The sequence below is a fragment of the Mus musculus genome, chromosome 12 (assembly GCF_000001635.26).
Source record: "Mus musculus strain C57BL/6J chromosome 12, GRCm38.p6 C57BL/6J".
Lineage (NCBI taxonomy): Eukaryota > Metazoa > Chordata > Mammalia > Rodentia > Muridae > Mus > Mus musculus.
The window spans coordinates 87,625,875-87,652,808 of NC_000078.6; the positions used below are offsets into that span (position 1 = coordinate 87,625,875).

At 40.5% G+C, this 26,934-nt stretch overlaps 1 protein-coding gene and 1 pseudogene across 1 annotated transcript; both read right to left on the reverse strand.

Annotated features, from left to right (window-relative positions):
• Positions 7,204 to 17,572, reverse strand: Gm3742 (predicted gene 3742; annotated as a pseudogene).
• Gm16381 (predicted gene 16381) lies at positions 18,244 to 23,109 on the reverse strand. Its single transcript, NM_001166062.2, has 2 exons — positions 22,963 to 23,109; positions 18,244 to 18,785 (listed from the first exon to the last, which is right to left on the reverse strand). Exon 2 carries the CDS (start codon positions 18,591 to 18,593, stop codon positions 18,372 to 18,374), a length of 222 nt encoding a protein of 73 aa, NP_001159534.1. The 5' UTR covers positions 18,594 to 18,785; positions 22,963 to 23,109; the 3' UTR covers positions 18,244 to 18,371.
• Between the last annotated feature and the right edge of the window lie 3,825 nt (positions 23,110 to 26,934).

The window sequence follows — 26,934 nt, forward strand, 5'->3', positions numbered from 1 at the left end:
CAACCAGGAAAAAAAAACTAACCAAAACCATTAAAAGATATAGCCTATATATAACAAGAACAAACCAGAAGGTGGTGCTCACAGAAGATGGATGTAGTACCACTCAGACATGGAAAAAAAAAATGATGCAGCATGCAGTAATAAGAACAACCATAAGGTGGTGCTCCACATGAGACAACTTGGAGTACTAATGTTTACTCAGACCTGGGAAAAGTACCTTAACAACATAAGTCATTTCTCTTTACACAATCTGCTCAGTAGATCTCATAGAAAGTTTCTAACACTCAGAGAAATTTGGCACCACACAAATCACTGCACAAGTACTCACCTGTTCAGATCACATAGAAAACTTCTGGCACTCAGACAAATTCCTCAGCATGGCTTCAAACTTAGAAGAATTACCACGCCAACACAAGCCACCAGGTTCCACACAAATAAATCATCTCAACACAGCTGGAAGAGTTCCACATTTATCTTTACACAAGCTTGCTTCTGTTCTGCTCTGCAGTTCTCAGAGAAAGCTTAGAGAAATTCGGGGATCAGATAGGCAAGAAGCAGGAAGTTTTATGCAATGTTACAAACATAAAAACAGAAATATCTAGACTAGTTTTGCCGCCTTCAAGACCCTCCAGATAAGTAGTCCTGTGTGTCATGTGCAACTTCCCAGCCAATGTAACAAAATATAATGCCAGGGAATTGTTAGTGGCCCAAATTAGGACCTGATCTGATGCAACTAACAGCAGGGTCTTTATTCTATTTGAGCTAGCTCACCCACACCCCAATAACACAACTGTCACACAGAATGATTTGGTGGGGGTGGGGGGAAAATCAAATGTCTGTCTGGGCAAGGCTTTGTAGTAAGCAGCAAACTGAGGATACATGTTCAAGAATCTTATTACAAATACACTGTGGCCTTTAACATAATTGGCTGGTGCTGGCAGTCATATCATAAACTTAATTTCTGCATCACTCTGCATTAGTGGTTGTTAAGCAGGGGGTGGAGTATTGTTGTAGGATTAACCTGGAGATGCTGGTCATTTGGGTGTAACCTGAAGAAACTGGTCTGGTTGGGGATTAGCCTAGAGAGTGGAGCTAGGCTCAGGTTTTGTTGGGGAGTATACTCGCTAGTTTTGTGTCAACTTGACATAGCTGGAGTTATCACAGAGAAAGGAGCTTCAGTTGAGGAAATGCCTACATGAGATCCTGCTGTAAGGCATTTTCTCAATCAGTGATCAAGGGGGAAAGGCCCTTTGTGGGTGGGACCATCCCTGGACTGGGAGTCTTGGGTTTTATAAGAAAGCAAGCTGTACATGCCAAGGGACACAAGGCAGAAAAGATCATCCCTCCATGGCTTCTGCATCAGATCCTGCTTTCTGACCTGCTTGAGTTCCAGTCCTGACTTCCTTGGTAATGAACAGCAATATGGAAGTGTGAGCCGAATAAACCCTTTCCTCCCCAACTTGCTTCTTGGTCATGATGTTTGTGCAGGAATAGAAACTCTGACTAAGACAGGGAGAAACTTGGAAACTAATGCTAGGTAACAGCCTGTTAGTTTACCTGACTTCAAACTTAAGTCAGGTTCTTTAAAATGAAGTCTGAACTTAAAAGATTTGGTATCTCAAAATCTTCTGGGATGTATATTCTGAGTGCACAAAGAAGCTGTGTTCCAGAGATAGGCAATGTTTTATCTTGTAATGCAGCTGTACTTGTTAATGAGCAAGAGTCACCCAGGTGATACTGGTTTTGAGATCATGAAGAGCAGCTGAGCCTTGGGACTGTGTGAGATCAGGGAAGGACATTGGTGAAAGTACATCCTGAGTTACTGTTGATGTCTCAGGACTTATGGGGTAATGCAAAGGATTAGAGACTTGGCAACTTGAGTACAGCCTGTGAGAGACTATGTGTTAAGCCTTGTTGCTGCTGAAGACCCCGGTGAATTGGAGATGCCATTACTATGGGATGATCACCATTAACAGCAGCAGTGGTGGAGTGAATCAACCTGAGCTTAAGATGCTATAACAGGCAGAGCTGGTGAAGTGACACCAGGCCTTTGGAGTTGGCCAGAAGATCATGTGAGGATCTCAGTCATTGAAACAAGGTATAACATTGAAATTGCATTGGAGACCCTAAGATGTTCATGATGCCAGAGCCATGGGGTATCTACTTAGGAAAACGGCTGACAGGGTATAGAACCAGCCCAGGGGAAAGAAGTTTGATGCAGTCAATCAAGCCAATACAGGAGTAGATCTGAGCACAGCTTTGACATTAGACATGGAGATGCAGAGTTTTGAGTTTGCCCAGCTGACTTCCTGTCTTGCTTTGAGGATTACAGTTATGTGATTGGATTAAACTGAGAAGAGACCTTGAACTTTGGACTTTTAACATTGTTAAGACTGCTATAGGCTATGTGGGCTTAGGAAGTTATAGTAAATGTACTTTTTTATTATGCTATGATTAGATATGGCCATGGTTAATAGGTAGTGGCACTTTTAGGCATTGTAGCCTTGTTGGAATAGGTGTGTCACTGTGAGCTTTGGCTTTAATACCCTCATCCTATCTACCTGAAGTGAGTCTTCTGCTAACTGCATTCAGAACAAGATGTAGAACTCTCAGCTCCTCCAGCCCCATTTCTGCTTGGACACTGCCATTCCCCTGCCTTGATGATAATGGACTGAACTGCTGAACCTATGAGCCAGCCCCATCTAAATGTCATCTTTGTAAGTGTTGACTTGGTCCTGATATCTGTTCAAGGCAGTATAACCCTTACTAAGATACTTACAAAGCATTACACAAATTTTTATTATTAAGTTAGCCAAAAGTATTCTGAAATGTCAAATATCAAGTTTTGACTATCCATGGCTTTGAGATTTGATCCTGCAGCCCCTTTGGACTGAGCTGTTCTTTGTGTGGGGAAATAGGAGAGAAGCATTGCTATTGGCTGGCTGCTTCCTTGCTAACACTGATATTTCCTATTTAAAATTCTGTGGGAACTCCAGACCCCATTCGTTCCCAGATTTCATTATTCCTTTGGAACACTGGCAATTAACCCCTTGCTCTGAGCCCTGCCATTTACTTTGATAATCTTCATTACTACCTAGTATTTTGTGGCTCAGAAGGCAGCCTTCTGATATCTGAGGCCACTCCTTTACAGTCTGTCTTAGCTATGGATTCTATTGCTGTAAAGAGACACTATGACCAGGACAACTCTTTTTATTATTGTTAAATATTTTCTTCATTTACCTTTCAAATGCTATCACAAAAGTCCTCTATACCCTCCCCAAACCCTGCTCTCCAACCCACCCACTCCCAATTCTTGGCCCTGGCATTCCCCTCTACTGGGGCATATAATCTTCACAAGACCAAGGGCTTCTCCTCCATTTGATGGCTGACTAGGCCATCCTCTGCTACATATGCAACTAGAGACATAAGCTCTGGGGGACACTGGTTAGTTCGAATTGTTGATCCTCCTATAGGGTTGCAGACCCCTTTAGGTCCTTGGGTACTTTCTCTAGCTCCTTCATTAGGGGCCCTGTGTTCCTTCCAATAGATGACTGTGAGCATCCACTTCTGTATTTGTCAGGCATTGGCAGAGCCTTTCTGGAGACAACTATATCAGGGCCCTGTCAGCAAAATCTTGCTGGCATATGCAATAGTGTCTGGGTTTCGTGGTTGTTTATGTGATGGATCCCCGGGTGGGGCAGTCTCTTGATGGTCCTTTCTTCAGTCTCAGCTCCAAACTTTGTCTCTGTAACTCCTTCCATGGGTATTTTGTTTCTCATTCTAAGAAGGAAGAAAGTATCACAGAAGGTCTTTGCAATGTGTGCTTTGAGCTTTACTAATGTTTCTTTAATGAATGTGTCTGCCCTTGCATTTGAAGCATAGATATTCAGAATTGAGAGTTCCTCTTGGAAGATTTTACCTTTGATGAATATGAAGTGCCCCTCCTTGTATTTTTTTATAACTTTGGATTGGAAATCAATTTTATTCGATATTAGAATGGATACTTCAGGTGTTTGCAAACTTCGCCACACTGATGCTCTCCAACGCCAGTGCTGCCTCTTGCATGCTGAGCTCCAGCTGAAGGAGAATTCGGGTAAGTAAGGAGGTGTCCATACCATGGCTCATACAAAGCAGACTGCCCGCAAATCCACCGGTGTTAAAGCACCCAGGAAACAACTGGCTACAAAAGCCGCTAGCAAGAGTGCGCCCTCTACTAGAGGGGTGAAAAAAACCTCATCATTACAGGCCTGGTACTGTGGCACTCGGTGAAATCAGACACTATCGGAAATCCACTGAACTTCTGATCCGCAAGCTCCCCTTTCACTGTCTGGTGTGAGAAATTGCTCGGGACTTCAAAACAGATCTATGCTTCCAGAATGCAGCTATTGGTGCTTTGCAGGAGGCAAGTGAGGCCTATCTGGTTGGCCTTTTTGAAGATACCAATCTGTGTGCTATCCATGCCAAACGTGTCACAATTATGCCAAAAGATATCCAGCTAGCACACTGAATACACGGAGAACATGCGTAAGAGTCCACTATGAGGGGAAACATTTCATTCTCAAAAAAATTTTTTTTTTCCTCTTCTTCCTGTTATCAATAGTTCTGAATGTTAGATATTTTTTCCATGGGGTCGAAGGTACCTAAGTATATGATTATGAGTGGAAACATAGGGGACAGAATCAGGTATTGGCATTTCTCCACGTTCATTTGTGTGTGAATTTTTAATATAAATGCAAGATGTAAAGCATTAATGCAAGCAAAATGTTTCAGTGAATACATTTCAACAGTTCAACTTTATAACAATTATAAATAAACCGGTTAAAATTTTCTGGACAATGCCAGCATTTGGATTTTTTTAAGATAAGTAAAGTTCTTATTGATGGCAAAAAAAAAAAAAAAAATGGCTACTCCAGCTTGTTTCTTCAGACAATTGCTTGGAAAGTTATTTTTCAGCCTTTTACTCTGAAGTAGTGTCTGTATTTTTCCCTGAAGTGGGTTTCCTGTATGCAGCAAAATGTTGGGTCCTGTTTATGTAGTAGTCTGTTAATCTATGTCTTTTTATTGGAGAATTGAGTCCATTAATATTCAGAGATATTAAGAAAAAGTAATTGTTGCTTCCTGTTGTTTTTGTTGTTATAAATGGGATTCTGTTTTTGTGGCTATCTTCTTTTAGGTTTGTTGAAGGATTACTTTCTTGCTTTTTTCTAGGGAGTAATTTCCCTCCTTGTTTTGGAGTTTTCCCTTTATTATCCTTTGAAGGGCTGGATTTGTGGAAAGATATTGTGTGAATTTGGTTTTGCCATGGAATACTTTGGTTTCTCCATCTATGGTGAGAGTTTTGCCAAGAGACATTCTGAGTTTCAGTTTAATTGGGCATAGCTCAGGAAGTTGAGGCATCCACCTGTGTAGGAAGAAGACCTTGATTTTGTATCTGTGGCCAATTGCAGTTAGAGGTATCCATGGCTACATTGGGGCCAAGAGATGTCCTGAGTCCTTGTCTGAGGTGGGTGTGGTCTCAGGGGAGCCGAGAGATGGCCACCAATCTGGTTCTTTTCTTGTGTGTGTGCACCACTTTTAGTTGTTTCTCCTTTCTTCCTGATAGAGAGAAATGACTGGAATTGTGTTTTGGGCGTCATAGAGAGTTCCTTTTCATGAATACCACTTTCTGGTTGTTTCTTATTTCTGCTCCAAAGACAGCAAAGGTTTTATATGTGTATTTGTGTTCCTCATAATGAGATGACTTTGACAGATGACTTCCTGCATGAGCAATAAGTACTATATGGAGTAAGCAACATCCTTCTCAGCCCTTGTCATCTCACTTCAACTTCATAATAACTTCAAGTTTCCAGGTTTTAAAGATGAGATAGAGAGAAGTTAGGTCTTCTGATTTTTTTTGTTGCTGTTTATTTGTATTTTTCTGCAAATTTGGGGTGTAGGGGGCTGAAACATAGACAACTTAGGTAACTTGCTATGTTCCAGAACCAGATAACATAGGGAAACAAATGAAAAGCCAACAAAATAGAACCAAACCTACACCCCAAATAACTAAACAAAATCATGGCCTGTGATAATTCATTTAAAAATAAAGTTCATTAGGTTGAAGAGACCACTTAAGAGCACTAATTCCTGACACACACATGGTGCCTCAAAAATCTGCTACTCTAGTATGAAGTGGGTTCAATGCCCTATCTTGCTTCCTTGGTACCAGGGATACATGTTGTTAGAGATGTACTGGAAGACAAAAACACCTTTACATATATAATAAAATTGTAAACTACGTTTTGTTACATTTAGTACATGAGTGTATGGGTAACATGTTTGTGTGTTTGTATAAAACAAATATAGCTGTGTGAATGTCAGAGAACAACCTGAGAGATTCCATTTCTTTGAGACAGTACTCAAGGTAGTCAAGCATGGCAGCAAGAGCCTATACCCACTGTGACATTCAATCCGTTTTACAAAACTACTCTCTTAATTATTTTCTAGTATAATTGCTGTTCTCTACATAACCATAGCACAATGAAGAATCATCATAGTACAAGCATGACATATGATATGTCTTTGTGGAAAATGAGACTTGAATGAAGAACATATCCATCCTTTTTTTTTTAAAAAAAGATCAATTTATTTATTTAACGTATATGAGTACACTGTAGTTGTACTGATGATTGTGAACCATGATGTGGTTGCTGGTAATATGAATTCAGGACCTCTGATAGCTCTGGCTTGGTCCTGCTAGCTCCAGTCAGACGTAGTTGTCCTCAGGTGCCAGAATAGGTTGTCAGATACCTTTATTGGTTGTTTTGAGCATCCATGTGATGTCTGGGATTTGAACTATGGACCTTTGGAAGAGCAGTTAGTGCTCTTCTATCCAGCCCCATCACTTTTTTATGATCCTACACCCCAGGTTTTGGTCTATGCCTTTCTGATTTCTCACATTCATTATTTTAATATTGTACCATAGAAAACCAGAATGCAGTAAAAAGTTTCCTTTTGTTTGGTTTGGTGATTGACTTATGCTTGGAGCAGGATGTGGTACTATGGGAAGGTATGGTCTTGTTGGATTAAACATGCATCACTGTGGAGGCAGGGCTTTGGGGAAATGTATGTATACTCAGGCTCTGCCAAAGGTGAGACACAGTAATCTCATTTTCTGCCTTTGAATTGGGAGAGGGAGGCAAGCAGTTATCTGATATAGAAAATCCTAGTCTGTAGAAAGAGTTCCAGGGCAGCCTGGAGTACACAGAAAAGCCCTATCTCAGAAAGAAATAATGATCTTTCTTACTTGTGTCTTAGTCCTCCTTCAAAGAAGATGGTACTCACCAGGTAGGTTGTTGATTCAGTTTCTGGTTATGGAATGGTCTTGGAGTACAAATATTTTGCATTTTTTTTTTACGGGGATTGCTCAAGCTTTCACATCTGATAGAGGATCCACGTTTAAGATCTGTGCCAACCAGTGCCAGCCATGATACAAGCCATGATTGTGAGACTCCTGCTGGCTTCCAAAGGGCCACTGTAGTTGGATGATGGTGGCATACAAATGGATCACCCCATACATGTGTTTTAGAAAGTTGTCCTTTTGTTCAACCTTAGAATCCATCACTTGGTAGACAAGTATCCTTTGAGAATCCTCCAGAGTCATCCCTTCCTTGAAAGCTGGGTAGAAAGGAGCAGAGTATGGACATTTCTTGTGGAGATGAGAAAAAATGAAGTCTCCCAGTTTGGGGTGTGCCGCAGACAGATCTCACTTGGGTCCTAAATCCACAGGCAAAACTCGGGTTCCGGTGGTTAAAGGCAAGCAAGGAGTTGGTGCAGATGACAGACACAGAGAGAGTGTGTATCTGGATGTAATTTGTCAAATCAGGCATCAAACTTTTAATACAGAAGAAAATAGGGAAGTTAGGTGACACATTGGCAAGGTACAATGAGGTTACCGGATGCTTAATGACTCTTACACAAAACAGAGGAATGCAAACAACATAAAGGCTGTCAGGAACTGGGCAATAAAACAACTGAGACATAGTCAGCTCTATCTGAGGTCAGCTATATTCTTAGAAGCCAGGTGTGAGATCTTTGCACTTCCAGGCCAAGGGCTTTTGTGTCCAAGCCATAGTTCTAATTAGGGAGTTCCACTCTAGCTAACATTCTCATGAATAATGCAATACTCTAGTTTCTCCTCAAACCACAGCCTACTACTACTTCCTAAACCATTGTAAATTCCTGTATATGGGAGTGACTCAGCTTTTTTTCTAAGTGATTGTGTGGGAAGACTTTCTACTAATAAGTAATGTAGTCTGGCATACATACTACAATAAGAATTCTAAACTTACGTTGCTAAGCTTGCCCTGAGATTTCTAAGTATGTAGAAGATAGTTGCTACACTCTCTGGTAGAGTCAACTGGACAAGCCGAAAGGCTTAAAAGTCACTCATGAGGCAAAAGAGTTTTAAGGAAGCTCTCCTCCTGGAGGCTAGTGTTCTCTACCCATACATTAATTTTTCATTCCCGAGTTCCAGTACCACGCTAGTCTAGAGTATGGATCCACGTGCTCTCTTTCAGTATTTTCCTATAAGTGCTCTGACATGGCTAAAGCCTTCCGCCAGTGTTCCAACACTCCAAGGGCATCCTTGACCAAGATCAAGGGTTTAGAATTCAGCAAGATTGTAAAAGCTAAGTCACTCCCTTACACAGAAATTTACCATCACTTAAAAAGAAGGAAGTTTCAGACCAAAGGAGAAACCAGAATAGATACTATAACAGTTACACCCATACACACGTATTTACAATGGCCTAAGGGGAAGGTGGACTATACAAGGGACTAAATAGGAACTATGGCAAGGATGTGAAGCCCTTGACCCTGGCTTCTAAGGTTAGTGAATTTTAGGTGGAGCCCTTGTTGATCCCAGCTGTTGTCAATGTATTCTATCCTGGGTGGTTCCCTTTAGACCTTTTGTGTTTGCATTCCTCTGTTTTCTGTAAGATTCCAGTTACCTCAATTGTACCTTGCGAATATGTCACCCAACTTCCTTATTGTCCTCTGCATAAAAAGTCTGATGCTCAGTTGTAAAATTACATTCAGATTCCACACAAACTCTCCTGCGTGTGTGTCTGTCTGTCATTCATCCACGCTTTGCCCACCCGCGTCGAGAGACCCCATTCCACGCAGACACAGGGACCCAAAAGGTACTTTACAGATTCTGGATGCGGTAGCAAGCCAGTGGCTGACCCCTTGTGATTGGCACCAAACAGCAAAGTCTACTCTCACTCCCAGAGATTTCATTCTCTGGAGAACAGAGTATGAAAAAAGGGCCAGGAAGTTAGCTCAGGAAAGATCTACATCGAGAAATGGAGCTAAACTCATGGTGCCTATGCTTCTTGGGCAGAAGGACTATGCTAGACCAGCAGCACAGCTGAAAATCCCAAAGGCAGTGTTGGAGAAAATTAATCAGATAGCCGTATTCAGCTGGCAGAGTTTACCTCCACCTAGGGCTAAGTTCACAGTCCTTTCAGGAATTAGGCAAAAGCATGATGAGTCTTATGAAGGTTTTGTGGCTAGATTGGAAGAGGCAGTTTCTATGATGCTTCCCCCCTCGGAAGGAACTGATATATTAATAAAACAATTGGCTTGGGAATACGTGAACACCTTGTGCCAAGACCTGAACAGACCAATCCACAAGACAAGTTCCCTACAAGATTATATTAAAGCATGTGTAGATGCCTCACCGGCTGTAATTCAGGAGATAGTTTACACCGCAGCAAAGAAAGGGAAGACATTCGGCGCTACTGATGGAATTACATGTTTCGGCTGTAAAAAACCGGGGCACCTGAGAGATTGTAAAAATCTCTCAGGAGACAAGAAGAGCATTCCTTTGGGTCCTTTCCAGCGTTGTGACAAACACTGGAGAAGTGAATGTAAACCAAAGTCCCATAAGGATGGGACTCCGCTCACAAAAGAAGCGGGTAAGACAGAAAACTATGAAACTGCATGTTTCGGTTGTAAAAAGCCAGGGCACCTGAGTAAAGATTGTAATAATCCCTCGGGAAACAAGAAGGGCCTTTCTCCAGGTCTCTGTCCAGGCTGTGGTGGAGAGAACCTTGGAGAAATGATTACAGGTCAAAGTCCCATAAAGATGGGACTCAGCTCACAAAAGAGGCGGGTAAAGCAAAAAAACTAAAGGGGCAATCTCTTCGCCCCATTCAAGAACTGTAGAGCTCATTATAGGACTCGGCTCCAGTTATAAGAAAAACTTCAAGTGGTGGATTCTGATACTTTAGGTAAAATTAAAAGTTATGGTTAAATTATGGTTAAAGTATAAAAAGAGACTTCATAAATGTCAAAATATAGCTCACTTCTTACTGTTACCTTATTTACAATTTCCCAATCCTACATGTGTCAAAAAATTCGTAGAAAAGACTTATTTGAAAGTTAAGTCATCTCCTCAAACATATATAATTCATTCTATAGTAGTATTTTTGTTGGTTGCAGAAAGTAGAGAGCATTTTACAGATGGCTATAAAATATTTGACTAAGTGTGGACTGATTGCTTCAAAAAAGATTCAGCATGGTAAACTTCTAGGCTATTTGAGACATTTTGTGTATAGAGATTGTGTGTTTTCTCAAAAATTTGCCCTCAGATTAAATAAATTAGAAGTTTTAGATGCTTGCCAAAAGCTGTTAAAAAATTCTAGATTTTAATCTTGGTTTGACAAGCTACCTCTTACAAGCAGAAAAGGAAAGGAAGTGATAGAGGAAAATGGATTTTAAAACTCTCCCAGGGACAGAGAGAAATCGGGGGACGCCCTGTTTTATTCTCTCTGGCCCCTACAGGAGGAATTCTCTATCCTCTTTATGTATTGTCTAATGTTTGGTGCACCAATCATGTCAATTCATGTGTCTTTTGTTTGGTTGTCTGAGTGACTGTTTCGTTGTCTGAATGACTGACTGTTTTATGTTTCATGTTGAAAATTAAATAAATAAATAAATAAATAAATAAATAAATAAATGGTTAAAACTTTACCTGCTGAATCACTCTCAGTTGCACAACCGAGGCTGAGAGGCCCCTCACTTTAGCCAAAATTCAAGCACAGCAGGAGAGGTCCTGCTAAAAAACTTGTCTTTAAAGAAAAGGAGTCTTCAACCTCTTAGTTCTAAGACAAATAAGCCGATAGTTGTTTTTCCTAAAAAGTTCTCTGCAAGTTTGTGATTATTGTGTTTAGCAAATTACAAAGTGTTTTTTATCTTATAGTATAGCTATAAAAAGTAAAATTCTTTGATCTAAATTTATAAGATTTGTGTAGCCACTTCATTTGGTTTTTGACTGGTCTTAAAGGTATAAATATGATCTACATATCTTGGTCATAGAAAATTGGCTTTTAAGTTATTTGGGTATGATTAAAAAGATGTATCACTGGTTATAAAGTGAACTTAAAAGTAGTAACTCAGGGCCAGAGTCATTTTGAAACAAAAGCACCTGGCATAAACCAGCCCAGAGAACTAGTCCTCTAAAGATACTTCTAAATTGAGATAGCATTTTATGTAATTCTTATCCTAAAAGATAGACTTACAAAGATAAAATTTTAAAACGATGTCTCTTTAATGGAACATTAAAGTCTAAACTGTCATACATTAATGAATTGACAGCCAAATTTTGTAACGTGATAGTGATGTTTTTAGTATTGATTTTTAAGAAAAATAAATTGTTTAAAATTGGGTCTTGCTTTCCAAAAGTTATAGATATATTCTAATATTGCAATGGAAACTTAAAAATTATGGTTAAAATTGCCAGTGTCCCATTGACTGCAGTTTGCAGTTTGATTGAAAGCTTAAGATTTTTAACTCACCCAAAATTAAGATTGTTACAAGTGTAATCATCTTATGAGAGTGCTAATGGCGCTCGCTTTGGCCATTCAGCCATACAAAGCAAGGCAGAGTTAACTAGATATATTCATCTTTGTGCAGAAATTAGACCCTCACACAATCAGTTTGGCTATGGTTGTGGCCTTACAGGACCATAAGAGGTTATAAAAGAGTGTTTAAGGTATAAGTCATCTTAAAAAAGATTGTCTAAAATTAGAGACATGGATAGAGAGTTAAATTGTCCCTCAAAAATCGGTCCTCATTACAGGAGGGCCAAGATGCTCAGTTTAAAAAACATATACATTTGGGTTGATGCAAAGCTTAAAGCAGCCTCAGAAAAGTTTGTACAAAGTTTCTTGCATTTTGCAGACTACGCCTAGTGAAATTCTTAAAACTTCACCCTCCCTGCCTTCAGGGAGATTTCTTTTAGCTAAACAACATTTTTTCTTTTCAGATCTACCCAGGTGTTGTTCATAATAAAGTCTAAATTAAAGATTGATAAAAGGTCAATCAGGCTTTATAACTTATAAAGGCATTACAAGATAGCTTACCTACTTCATACAAAATTATTATAGATTTGAAAGTTTATTATTTCCTTAGCATCCTGTTAACTGTAAAGAGTTTACTTCTAGTGAACTGGTGACCATTTTTGTCCCTAGGTATGCCTAACATAGCTTTATAATATGTAAGAAAATTTTATTGTCAGCTTCATTACAAAAAGCAAAAAGTTTAAATCTTTCAGTGTATATTGTTTCCTAAACAAAAAGTATTTTATTAGCTAATGCCTCTAAAGAAAAGTTTACTTCAAATCTTTGTTTTTCACACAGTGAGCCTTAAAGTTCTGGGGAGTAATTGTTGCTTCATAAGATTCAGAGACAATATCTTTTAATATTTAGGGTTTTTAATTATACTGAAAAATTGTGGTACAAATTTGCTTCAAAATTTTATTTTCAAAAGCTTCCAAGAAATGTTAATTGGCTAAGACCTCACCTTAAACTCACCACAGGAGAACCTAAGCCTTTGTTAGGTACTATCAAGTGAGATTCAAATTAACTGGAGAGAACTAAAAAGGCTTTAACAGAAAGTAGAGGAAACTTCTGTAATCTATTGGTATGGATTGTAATTGGTGGTAATCAGATATTAGCTACGTATTCTAGTTATTTTTGTTAAAAATGTCCACAGCTATTCTTTGGCAAGAAAAAACATTAATATAAAATCATCCTTCTTCACCTTTAAAGTTTTAACATCCTATTATAAGGCTGCTGTGGTGCTAATTAAGAATTAAGAATTCCTTGTTCCAAACAGCAATTGGTTATTGCAGAATATTGATATTTGACCTATTACATACCATCATTTTAAATACAATTGATACTCATCCTAAAAATAAGTTAAAAATTGCTTATATGCATGCTTTTGTTTGTTTCTTCTATAAATTCATGCATGCATCACATTTACTGTATTTAATAACAACCCATCTATGGGGAAAAGGTATATGTGAATTAGATCACATGTTTATTCTTTTGAGTTTCTGCCTGCTTCAGCACAGATAATTTATGTGCTGTAGATGGTGTTTTAAAATGTTAAAGATTGCCTAAAAAAGACCTCTTAAGACAATACCATGCTAGATTTATATCCCAGGTAGATTATAAATCTTATACAAAAATAATTGGCCATATAATCTCATTCTTTATATCATCAAAATAGTAATGGCTTGAGATAATAATTTGGTATTTTAAATAAATAAATAAATAAATAAATAAATAAATGTGCATGTCTTTGTAAAGATTTGCTCTCAGTGTCCTCAGTTTCTACCTGCTCCACACATTGGTGTTAATTCTCGAGGACCTATAATCAATTATTGCAAATGGATACTCATTTTTGATTTTAGAAAAATAAAATATGCACATGTGACTTAATACCTTTTTAGTCTTTCTAAAAAATATAGTTAGTCATTGCCTGTGTTGATTCTTTTTGCTTGGTGTTCCAAATCAAATTAAAACTGGCTATTACAGCCAAGGATTTGAGATGTTTTGTCAAAAATTTAATGTTACCCATCTTACTGAGATTTTTATAATTCTCAAGAAAACAGTACTGTGGAACTTTATATCTTCAAAAAAAATTGAATTTAGATGCCAAAAATCTCGATGAGTGTCTATGGCACCCTACAATCAGGCATACTCATGAGATGAAGGGATCCACTTATTGGCACATGGCATGATCCCGTTCAGATACTTAATATTGGGGAAAGGGGAAGTGTTTCTGTTTTTTCCACAGAATGCTACAAGAGCATGCTAGCTTCCAAGGTGACAGGCTGACCTGTGAGTAGGAACTGACAGTGCCCTGACAGTGGTGACAAAAAAAAGCTGTATTGAGCGCACAGAGAAGGAGAAATCAGAGAGCACACACAAACAAAATAAAGAAACTCTTCCTATCTCCGCCATGGGCCACAACAAGGAGAGCTGACCTGGCGTCAACTTGGAGACAACTAGAAAAGCTGACTCGTGAGGTGGAGGGACTGCTACAAGATTTCATCAGAGACACTGTTTTTGGCCATTCAGGCCAGCTCCTTATTTATAGCTATGAAAGTTTGCACCTTACCTGTATGCTATATTGTTAGATAATTTTAAGAGTTAAGATCGCCAATCTTGGCAAGTCTTTTCATATTCATTGTAATCCTTGTCATTTAACTAATTGTGTAGATCCTAAATTAGATAAAGAATCTACTGTTATGATTTTGTTAAAAAGACCTGCTTATGTTTTACTGCCTGTAAAGTTAGGAAATGTTCCTTGGTTCAAAAATTCAGGATTACAAACTTTAAAAAGACTAAACGAACTTATTAGACCTAAGATTTGTAGCAGCACTGGTTTTAGGAATTACTGCCTTAATTGCAATTTTAACTTCTTTTACATTGTCCACCACAGCCTTAGTCCAGCAACTGCATACTGCTCATTTTGTAAATGATATGCATAAGAACATCTCTGTAGCCTTGTCAGAGCTACATATTATAGATAAAAAATTGGAAGCAAAGGTTAACGCCCTAGAAAAAGTAGTGCTAGCAATGGGGCAAGATGTTGCTAATATTAAGACCAGGTTAGCTACTAAATGTCATGCTTCTTTCCAATACATTTGTGTTACCCCCTTACCTTATAATCTCATTTACAGAGAGTATAAAAAGATACTAATATTTCTCATGACTTAGAACAGTTAAAGACGGTAATTTCAGATATTAGTAAAAGTCACTTGGACACTTGGAACATTGATGAATTGGCTAGAGATTTAAAAAACAACCTTAGTGCATTGAACCCCCTGGATTGGGTTCAATATATTATCCTACTTGTTATTATTTTTGGCATTGTTTTACTAGTAATTGTGGTGTTTCCACTCATCTTTAGAGTGCTCCTGAGCTCTCTAGCTACGATGAGGCAGGACATCCTGGAAAATAAAAATAGAAAGGGAGAAATGCTATGCTCTCTGGTTGAGTCAACTGGACAAGCCGAAAGGCTTAAAAGTCACTCATGAGGCAAAAGAGTTTCAAGGAAGCTCTCCTCCTGGAGGCTAGTGTTCTCTACCCATACATTAATTTTTCATTCCCGAGTTCCAGTACCACGCTAGTCTAGAGTATGGATCCACGTGCTCTCTTTCAGTATTTTCCTATAAGTGCTCTGACATGGCTAAAGCCTTCCGCCAGTGTTCCAACACTCCAAGGGCATCCTTGACCAAGATCAAGGGTTTAGAATTCAGCAAGATTGTAAAAGTTAAGTCACTCCCTTACACAGAAATTTACCATCACTTAAAAAGAAGGAAGTTTCAGACCAAAGGAGAAACCAGAATAGATACTATAACAGTTACACCCATACACACGTATTTACAATGGCCTAAGGGGAAGGTGGACTATACAAGGGACTAAATAGGAACTATGGCAAGGATGTGAAGCCCTTGACCCTGGCTTCTAAGGTTAGTGAATTTTAGGTGGAGCCCTTGTTGATCCCAGCTGTTGTCAATGTATTCTATCCTGGGTGGTTCCCTTTAGACCTTTTGTGTTTGCATTCCTCTGTTTTCTGTAAGATTCCAGTTACCTCAATTGTACCTTGCGAATATGTCACCCAACTTCCTTATTGTCCTCTGCATAAAAAGTCTGATGCTCAGTTGTAAAATTACATTCAGATTCCACACAAACTCTCCTGCGTGTGTGTCTGTCTGTCATTCATCCACGCTTTGCCCACCCGCGTCGAGAGACCCCATTCCACGCAGACACAGGGACCCAAAAGGTCTGCGGCAGATAGTAATGCCTGATTTCTCTCACTATCTCTCTTAGAATACTAGAGAAAATTTGAATGTTACTGAATAGGTAATATTCTTACTGAATTCCAAGCCCAGTGTCAGCTCAAGGACTACCTAGGGCATTGGTGAAGTCCAGTAAGCAAAGTTTGATTTTTCTTAGGTATTTGGCAAATCATTGCTTGGAGACACCTATAATATAACAATCCTGAAAGAGAGCACACAGATCCATTCGCAAGGACAAGTTTGGAGCATTCATTATATGGGATGCCACAGTTCCAGGAAACTGTTTCCATGAACTTTTCACCTCGGGACTGTGTCCAGGTTTCTAGGACTGTCATGCAAGTCACTACTGGAGTGGGTGTACCAGGCGTGGAGCATCCAGATACCAGATGCCACCACTGCAATGGAGAATGCTGCTTCATGGTGAGAACCCACTTCCTCCTCCCTTCTTTCACAAATTTCTCTGCCAGTTTGTACTGGACAAAATCAAGTTCCTTAGGGCTAAGAGTGACAGACACAGAATGCCCACAGGATTGGACAGGCTTTCCAGTGAGCAGGCTATGGATCTTGTCAAAGACCTCCTTTACTTTGAACCTGTGATGCTGGAGATATGGCTTACTGGGATGGTGGATGCTTCTGCAAGTCCATCTTTATCTTTTTGGTCTGATATTCCTTACTGATATTCAAGTCGGCAAAGACCAACAAACATTTGGCAGAAACATGCTAAGTTTTGATAAAACTTCATCTTATAATCTTGTACCTTCCCCTGCAGGTCTTCTCTGCTGGGCTTGGACTGGGTACAGAGGTCTGGCCTGGAGCCCCTGTCCCATGCTGCACCTGTAACTCCTGGGCTGCCTCCTTCTCTTCCTCTTCCTCTTCCTTCTCCTGCTCCTGCTCCTCCTCTCCCACCACCACCTCCTCCTCCTTTTCCATTTCAGAGATTCTGGTGATCTCCTGCTCCAAATTCAAGAGGAGGTCCTACATTTCCTACAGGGCCAGCCCATCCTCAGCTTGATTCTCTGCTGGGGGATAGCAACTCTTTAAGGTTTTGTGAATGATTCTTGAGATGAGGCCACACTGCTAGTTACTCTGGATCAGCATGTTAGCCAGGTCCACATTCACCAGGTGTTTGTGCTGACTGGAGGTGTCCACCTGCTGGATGAACTGTGGGGCCTCCTCTTGCAGGGGGTACAGGCTGTGCAGATGGACCTGGCCTTCCTCCTTCTGGATCTGTTCCTGTTCTTCCTGATTCATTCCCTGCTGCTCTGCCTCTCCTAGCTTTAGGTTGAGAATCTGGGCCCTCACCCCATGCTCAACTTTCAGCATCTGATGGTACAGGGCTTCTCTGGTATTCTTCTCCATCACTTCCTCTAAGCCCTGGAACTCCTTATGCAGCTTCAGCGGCTTCACCTCCTCACACTTCTTTAGCTGCTAGATCATTCTGCCATCAACATACACACACATGTCAGTGTCCCTCTGGGCCTGAGGTAAATTGATGTGGACTCACAGATGCAAAAACATTCAGCAAACTAAAAGACCAACCTTCAGATCAGCAATGGAAAGTGCTTCATCCAGTTTGTCAAGATATGACCCATGTGAAGTCTTTCATCAGAAGCCAGCCATATATGCAGTGGTATTATAAGGTATTGTATAACACTTTGAGGTCTTCCCCTTTGATGGATATATTGGGATCTTACACATCTGCTGTGTTTGTACATGAGATGAACACCAAGAACAGCAGCAGCAGTGGAGGACAGGCAGCTGGAACCTAGAAGTTGTGAATGATTCTTGAGATGAGGCCACACAGCTAGTTACTCTGGGTCTGCAAGGTAGCCAGGTCCACATTCAGCAGGTCTTTGTGCTGACTGGAGGTATCAAAGGGCAGAGCTACAAAGGGCAGAGCTGGAGAGGTGACCCAAGCTCTTGGAGGAACCTACAAGATCCTGAGTGAATCGCAGTCATTGGATGGTTGGAGTTTGATTGTGCTTTTAATTGTGACTGTGCCCTGACATGTTTCCCTCTTGAAGTAAGAAGGCATTTTAGTGGAGCCCACAGTTAAGAGACTTTGAATTTAAAAGATATTGGATATTTTAAAGGGAAGGAACTTTTTTTTTGACAGCGTCAAAGGTTTTATTCATGTAAACTATGAAAAATGACCATCTATAGAAGTGTCAAATGAGGGTGGGATAGGAAGGCAGGGTAGAGTGGGGCAAGGAGGAGGAAGAATTCCGCTCTACTGGTAATAAAGCTCCAGGTTCATCCCATCATGGATTTCATAGTCTCCCAGAGACACGTGGTCCTTATAAATTGTGTACCACTTTTTAAGAATGATCTTATTCCAGCGGGTGCCAGTTTGAGCCGCTATCAGTTTCTTCAAGTCACCAATGGTATCATCGGTGTTGCACTTCACTCGGACTTTCTTTCCTAGACGGTCATTGCAAACCACCTCAATCATTGTGGCTGGAGCTCCAATGTCCTCGAACTTATGGATGGAGCAACTTGCAGCTCCAATGCTGAACCCCAGTTGAACTTTTAATATATAAAGACTGTGGAACTTTTAAACCCTCTTATAGAGGTGCAGCCACTGGGAAGGATCACCTTCCTCCCCTCTTTAGGGTAGATTCATTTGCTAGGACAGTTCATGAACCTAAAAGGCAAAGCAAAATGAGACAAAAACAAATAAACATCAAACTAATACTTTCATTGTTTGTTTACAGTTTTAAATAAAAGTACTTCATCTTCATCTTTCAGTGTTCGAGTGCTTTGTCTGGATGTATGTCTGTGTACCACATACATGCCTGCTGCCTTCAGAGACTGGAAGAGGGTGTCAGATTCCTAAATTGTAGTCACCGATGGTTGGGAGCTGCCATGTGGGTGCTGGGAAACAAACAAGTTCCTCTGCAAGAGCAGCCAATGCTATGAACCACTGAGCTATTCCTCCAGGCCATAGTTGATAGTTTTATAAAGGACATTTAAAAACATATAAATGAAAGCTAACTGAACGCATTGTAGTTCCCAAGTCTGGCCATTTTGAGTCCACACTTTCCCTCATTGCTACAATAAGAACACAATACACACAACACCCTGGTGTTTTCCTAGTGTGCATTCATTTCAAGTTCAAACTTTCCCCTCATGGTCCTACTGATCTATATCACAGTGCCTGAAGAAGTCTTGAATGTTTGCTACCTGGAACCCTTAGTCAGCATAACTCACTAATTTTTCTGTACCACAGAAGTAAGCATTATCTGCTGGTTCTAGTTACACTTCCATTGCTGCTGTTAAAATACTCAAACAAAAAAAAAAAAAAAGATTTAAAGGAGGAGGGACTTATTTGGCTTACAATTTAAGGTTACAAGCCACCAAGGGATGTCAGGGCAGCTAGAGAAAGCCCACAAGTAAAGGAACCTAATTTCTTTCCTACTTGTCTATCTTTAAAATAACAACAACATCAACAACAACAACAACAAAATAGTACTTCTCTACCACCCACCCTCTGCCCTCCTCAATAGGTAGGTAGGTAGGTAGATAGGTAGATAGATAGATAGATAGATAGATAGATAGATAGATAGATAGATACACACACAAGGCAGGACAACAATTCCTAATTTCCATGATCCAAATATTCTTAGGATATTAAGGGCTTGGGGGACTGTGGTACTGATCTCGGTCCAGCCCATATTTGCTAGTTTTTATGAATGACATTTAAAATCATAGAAATGAAAGCTTTGTATTTGCCATGCTGGGCCGTTTTGAGACTTCACTTTTACACATTGCTATGATTACCACATACAATATACACTGCACCCCTGATGTTCTTCTTGTGTGCATCCTTTTCAAATTCTACCATTCCCCTCATAGTCCTACTAATCTATATCATAGTGCTTTAAGTAGAATTGAATACTTGCTACTTCTAACACATAGTCAGCATAACTCACTCTTATTTTTCTGTATCAAGGCAGTACCACACTAGTAATCATTATCTGTTGGTTTCATTTCTGTGGCTGTTAAAATATTCTGATAAAACAGAATTTCCAGGAGGAGGAGCCTAATGGTCTTACAATTCCAAGTTACAACCCCCCAAGAGATGTAAAGGCAGCTAGTGAAATCCCACACACAATCAAAGGAATGAGGGACTTGCTTTCTGGCATAGAAATGAGGAGAGAGGTAAGTAGGCAGGAAAATGCACCTCATTAAAGAACCCAGCTTCTGAGCATCCTAGTTGCCAAGGAAGCCCAGAAGAGGTCCTAGACATGGTTGTGGCCAGATTACCTCTGCTTCCAATCTTGAACAAATCTGATAGAAAAATGGAAACTATATGTACTCCCAGACCATTCCATAACCAGAAACTGAATCAACAATCTACCTGCTGAGTACCATCTTCCTTGAAGGAGGACTAAGACACAAATAAGAAAGAGGATTCTTTCTTTCTGAGATAGGGCTTTTCTGTACTCCAGGCCGCCCTGGAACTCTTTCTACAGACTAGGTTTTCCTAGATCAGATAACCGCTTGTCTCACCCTTGAAAGTTGAAGGCAGCAAGATGAGACTACTGTGTCTCACCCTTGGCAGAGCTTGAGTATATATACATTTCCCCAAAGCCCAGCCTCCACAGTGATGCAACTGTAATCCAACAAGGCCACACTTCCAGAAAGTACCACACCCTGCTCCAAGCATAATTCAATCACCACACCAAACAAACAAACAAACAAATGGACCCTTTTACTGCATTCTGGTTTTCTATGGTAATGAGAGACAAAAGAGGCTACTGAGGACTACTGTTAAAATAATGAATTCAAATCATTCATTACAAAGAAATCAAAAAGACGTAGACCAAAAACCTGGCATGTAGGACTGAAAGAAAGTGATGGTGCTGGATAGAAGAGCACTGACTGTATATTACGGGCCTGGGAGAGAAAGTAGGTTAGCTGAGTCATCAACAACTCCCTTAACATAGTAAATTACTCACATCTGTAGATTTTTACAAGAGACAGGGTCTCTGAGTTTACCATATTGTAACACCCCAAACCTCGGTCAGTGGTACCTAAAGACACCTGAGTGAAACACAGATCGATGCAAAACAAGAGGTTTGGGCTCGAGAGATGGCTCAGTGGTTATGAGCACTGACTGCTCTTCTGAAGGTCCCAAGTTCAAATTCCAGCAACCAAATGGTAGCTCAAACCATTTGTAAAGAGATCTGACACCATCCTCTGGTGCATCTGAAGACAGCTAGAGTGTATTTACATATAATGAATAAATCTTTTTTAAACATTTCAGGAGCACAGGTTACATAAGCAAAAATACAGTTCTTATTGGCTAAGCATGTTGACCTTTAAATCTATTGGCTACCAAGAATGACACCCACTTGAACTCTACCTGGGACATTCCAGAGGGTCAGGTGACTATCAGTCAGTACATTCTGTGGTTTTCTTCTGAGAATTTTTTACTCAGGAATGTTCCTGTGAGTGGAGAAAGGAACTTGGCATAGCTTCGACCCCATGCCAGTATGGGAAGCTGTAAGAAGGGTATAGGACTGGAAAAAGACCTTAGGTACCCTCAATATCAGTAGAGATAATGCAAAATAAAGCCTTAATTTGGGAAGCTAATACTATTATCCAACTCCACTTTAAGGCTGCTAAACCTAGTACTGCCTAATAGAATTGAATAGGATGTAAGTCTGGTTGATCCCCCTCTATAAGCCACCCTCAGTGCTTACAGTTAATATTTCTGTTAACAGTCCTCTACTTAAACTTTGCTTCAGGAATGAATGATTTAAAATTCAGTGTGGGAGTAGGGCAAATAGAGAAGATGCTAGAAATTAAGACCAAGGAGCTTAGATTTAATTCTGCAGAAGATTTCAACGCCCAAGGAGGACTGAGACAAATTAGAAAGACAATTCTTAATTTCTGAGGTTTTTTTGTGTAGCCCTGGCTGCCCTGGAACTCTCTCTGTAGACCAGACTGGCCCTGATCAGATATAGACTTGCGTCTGCCTCTCAAGTGTTAGGATCAAAGGCATTGGCGTCACATGGGGCCCAAGTAGATAATTCTTATCCTGGCAGTTGTGGCATATGCCTTTAATCTCAGAGGCAGACTGTGAGTTCAAGGCCAGTTTCGTCTACAGAGCTAGTTCTAGGATGACCAAGGCTACACAACGAAATCCTGTCTGGAAAAACCAAAACCAGCTGTCTTAGGATTTCAATTACTATAAAAGATAGAACAACCAAACCAACTTTTACTTTTATTTTTCACTTCATTTCTCCTCACTCCAGCCTCCGCTCATTCTGGGTCCCACTTATTCCTGTCCCTGCTTGCTCCCAGGCCCTACTCACTTAGGTCACCACTTACTCCCCAGAGCCTGCTTGCTCCCACACCCCAAGGCAACTTTGATAAAGGAAAATATTTAGTTGCAGCTAGCTTACACTTTCAGAGATTCAGTTCATTTTCATCATAGCAGCATCCATGGTGCTGGAGAAGGAGCTGAGAGTTCTGTACCTCAGTTCAAAGGCAGCAAGGAGAGACTACTGTGTCTCACCCTGGGCAGAGCTTCTGTATATATAGATTTCCTCAAAGTCTCATATTCAGAGTGCCACACTTCCTCTAACAAGGCCACACTTCATGATAAATAGTACTACCCCCTGTACCAAGAATTATCACATCACACCAACAAAACAAACTAAAGGACAAGTCTTAAGATAGACTTCGTTTCTATGATAATGGAAGACAAAAGAGACTACTGAGGACAATGGTAAAATAATGTGTCTCTTAGGGTTCTCTAGACTCAGAAATGATGCAACTCTATATTGATGAAATTTATTGTGATGACTTACGGTCTGTGGTCCAAATAACCCAGCAAACATCAGCTGTGCATGAGAAGTCCAAGAATTCAGTAGTTTCTCAGTTCCACGAGGCTAGTTGTTTCAACTGGACTTCTGTAGAAGGAGGTTCCAACAGATATGCTGGCAAGTTGATCCTTGCAAGCAGTGGAAGAAGTGTTAGTTTTCCTCCTTCCAATGTCCTTATGTAGGTCTCTAGAAGAAGGTGTGGCCAAGATTAAAGGTGTGTACCACTATGCATGGACCTGGGACTTGCTTTGTCCCAGGCTGACATTGAATTCAGTGTCCTCGGATTAAAGGCCTGTACTACCTTGCCTGGGCCTAAGTTTTTCATGGCCATTACACCTCAAAATCTGCTGCCAAGATCCAGGCCAGAAAGTTGTATCTTCTCGCCTGAAGATTTAGATCACAGGTGAGCCCTCCCATTCTGGATTGTAGTTCATTCCAGATAGAGTCAAGTTGACAACCAGAAATACCTATTATAGTGTGGGAAATCAGAAAGGTATACACCAAAACCTGGGTTGTAGGATTGAAAGGAAAGGATGGATATGTGTTCTTACAGTCAAGTCACATTTTCCATGAAGGCCTATATCATTTGGGATGCTTGTACCATGATGTTCCACAATGTCTATGGTTATATAGAGAACAGCAATCTTACTACAACAAAGTTAAGAAAGTAGCTCTTGTAAATCTGATTTGGTGACTCAGTGGGTAAAGACTCTTGGTGCCATGCTTGACTACCCAAGTACAGTCTCAGATAGATAGATGGAGAAAACAGGCTCTCTCAGGTGGTTCCCTGACCTTCACACGGGTTTTGTGTCAGGTTTACACACACAAACACACACACTATCACACAAACATACACACTACGTGTAACCAAACTTATTTTATAATTGTATTTTATGTATATTGGCTTTGGTCTGCATGTACATCTGTAAGCACATGCCTGTCTGATGCCTGAGGAGGCCAGAAGAGGGCATTGGATGCCCTGGGTACTACTGTAGCAGAAGTTTGTGAGCCACCATGTGGGTGCTAGGAATTGAACAAAGGTTCTCTGGAAGAGTAGTCAGTGCTCTTGACTGGTCTCTTCAATCCAAAAAAGTTTATGTTTAAATGACTTGCCATAGTCAATGCTTTCTTTTAAGTATGTACACTGTGGGTTTGGTTCCCTTGTGCTGGATTTTCATGAGTTTCTATAACTCATCTGGTTCTGGATTTTGTTTTCCTCCTTCCAATGTCCTTATGTAGGGTCTCTAGCAGAAGGTGTGGTCTAGATTAAAGGTGTGTACCACTATATATAGACCTGGGACCTGCTTTGTCCCAGGCTGACATTGAACTTAGAGTCCTCGGATTAAAGGCCTGTACTACCTTGCCTGGGCCTAAGTTTCTCATGGCCATTACCTAAGTTGTTTGTTTGTCAGCCCTGGTCCCCAGCAATTTACAAAAAAAACCAAAACCAAAAAAAAACAAACAAACAAAAAACCCTTAAAAAAAGCCAAAGACCTAACTTCTCTCTGTCTCAGTTTTAAACCCTAGAAACTCAAAGTTGTAAGGAAGTTGCAGTGAGCTGACAGGGCTGAGGAGGAGGTTGCTCACTCAGTGCAGTACTCACTGCTCAAGCAGGAAGACTTGAGTTCAATGCAACTCATGTAAGAAAAAAAGATGGATGTAATATAAGAAAACCCCACTAGCATAGCTTCGATGAGCTTTATCTAATCAGCTCACTAGCATTGATTATTGGAACAAGCAAACTTGCCCAACAGAGGGCACCCAGAACAACAAACGCCACATGCTCAGTGTGTCTGTGCTAGAGGGAGGTGCTGGTGTTGACTGGTGGGCTCTCAAAGATCCACAGGCAGGTAAAGCCTGAATTGTCTGCCTGCCAAGAAGCATCCAACAACAACTGTCAAGGTCTGAATATGGATAGCCTAGGGAGTGGCATTATTTGCAAATGTGGTCTTGGTTTTTGTTGTTGTTCTTGTTGTTTTGGTTTGGTTTTGGGTTTTTTTTTTTTTTTTTTTTTGGTTTTTGTTTTTTTGGTTTTTTTTTTTTTCTTTCTTTCTTTTTTTTTTTTTTTTTAGACAGGGTTTCCCTACATAGCCCTGGCTGTCCTGGAACTCATTTTGTAGACCAGGCTGGCCTCAAACTCAGAGATCCACCTGCCTCTGCCTCCCAAGTGCTTGGATTAAAGACATGCGCCACCACGCCCAGCTATAAATGTGGTCTTGTTAGAGTAAGTGTGTCACTGTGGGAGTGGTCTTTAAGACCCTTATCCTAAGTACTGTGCTGGGAGCAGAACTTCTGCTCTGAATCCCAAACGAATCAGCCCTCACCCCAGTTGCAGGTAGATTCCCCAGGTATTCTCACACATCCAGGATCACAGGTGAGACCCTAACCACAAACCCCGCAAACAAATACACAATGCCTGCTTTAACTGGGACCTCCAGGATCCTGCCCAGCCAGAGACCAGAGTCACTTCTGTTTTGCACCTTTACCTGGGATAAAGCAACTTCTCTGGATCCCACCCTACTTATCCAACACTCCAGTAGCAACTCAACACCCCAGGGGTTCTGACTCTTCAGGGATCACAGGATCATAGGAGGGGCAGGCACCAGTCAGGTAACACCAGAGATAACCAGAAGGTGAGAGGCAATCACAATAATATATGCAACAAAAACTACTTGGCAACCTCAGAATTCAGTTCTCCCATCACAGGAAGCACTAGATACCCCAACACAATTAGAAAGCAGGACTCAGATCTCAAATCTCATGTCATGAAGATGATAGAGGACTTTAAGAAGAACATAAATAAGCCAGGTGTGCTGGTGCATGCCTTTAATCCCAGCACTTGGGAGCCAGAGGCAGGTGGATTTCTGAGTTACAGGCCAGCCTGGTCTACAGGGTGAGTTCCAGGACAGCCAGGGCTATACAGAGAAACCCTGTCTCGAAAAAACCAACAAAAACTACAACAAAAAAGGACATAAATAACTCTCTTAATGAAATACAAGAGAACACAGGTAAACAAGTAAAAGCCCTTGAAGAGGAAAGACATAAATCCCTTAAAGAAATACAGGAAAACATAAACAGGTGAAGGAATTGAACAAAATTATCCAGGACTGAAAAGTGGAAATTGGAACATTAAACAAAACATAAAAGGAGACCACCCTTTACCCCTTTTTCGAGATGTAAAACCTAGGAAAGAGTGCAGAAGTCACAGATGCAAGCATCACCAACAGAATACAAGAGATTGAAGAGAGACTCTCAGGTGTAGAAGACAAACAAACAACAATAGAGAAGAAAAAACAAATGTAGAAGAAAAAACAAACAACAATAAAGAAAATACAAAAAGTCAAAAGATCCTAACTCAAAACACCCAAGAAATCCAGGACACAATGAAAAGACTGAACCTGAGAATAATAGGTATAGAAGAGAATGATGATTCCAACTCAAAGAGCCAGCAAACATCTTCAAGAAAATTATAGAAAAATCTTCCCTAACCTAAAGAAATTGATGCTCATAAACAAACAAACAAACACCATCTCAAAAATTTTAACCAAGAAATGTTCCTGTCCAAAGAACAAACAGGAATAAAAAATGGATCAGTGGCTGAAGGAAGGACCATGTGGAGATCCTCCCCCCCCCCCCCCATATCCATCCTGTCTGCAGACACCAAACCTCACACTGTTGCAGGGGCCAAGAGGCACTTGCTGTCAGGAACCTGGTATGACTGCTCATATGGAGGTTCTACCAGCAAATGACAAAGAGAGATGTGAATGCTGGAGTCAACCATTGTATTGAGTTCAGGGACCCTGTTGGGGGAGCTGATGGAAGGACTAGAGGAGTGGAGGGGGATTGCAACCCTATAAGAAGAACAACATCAACTGGCTGGATCACCCAGCTAGACAAAGAAGTAGGCTCAGATAAGAATATTTACATTTGGGCTCAAACAAAGCTCAAGGTAAACCC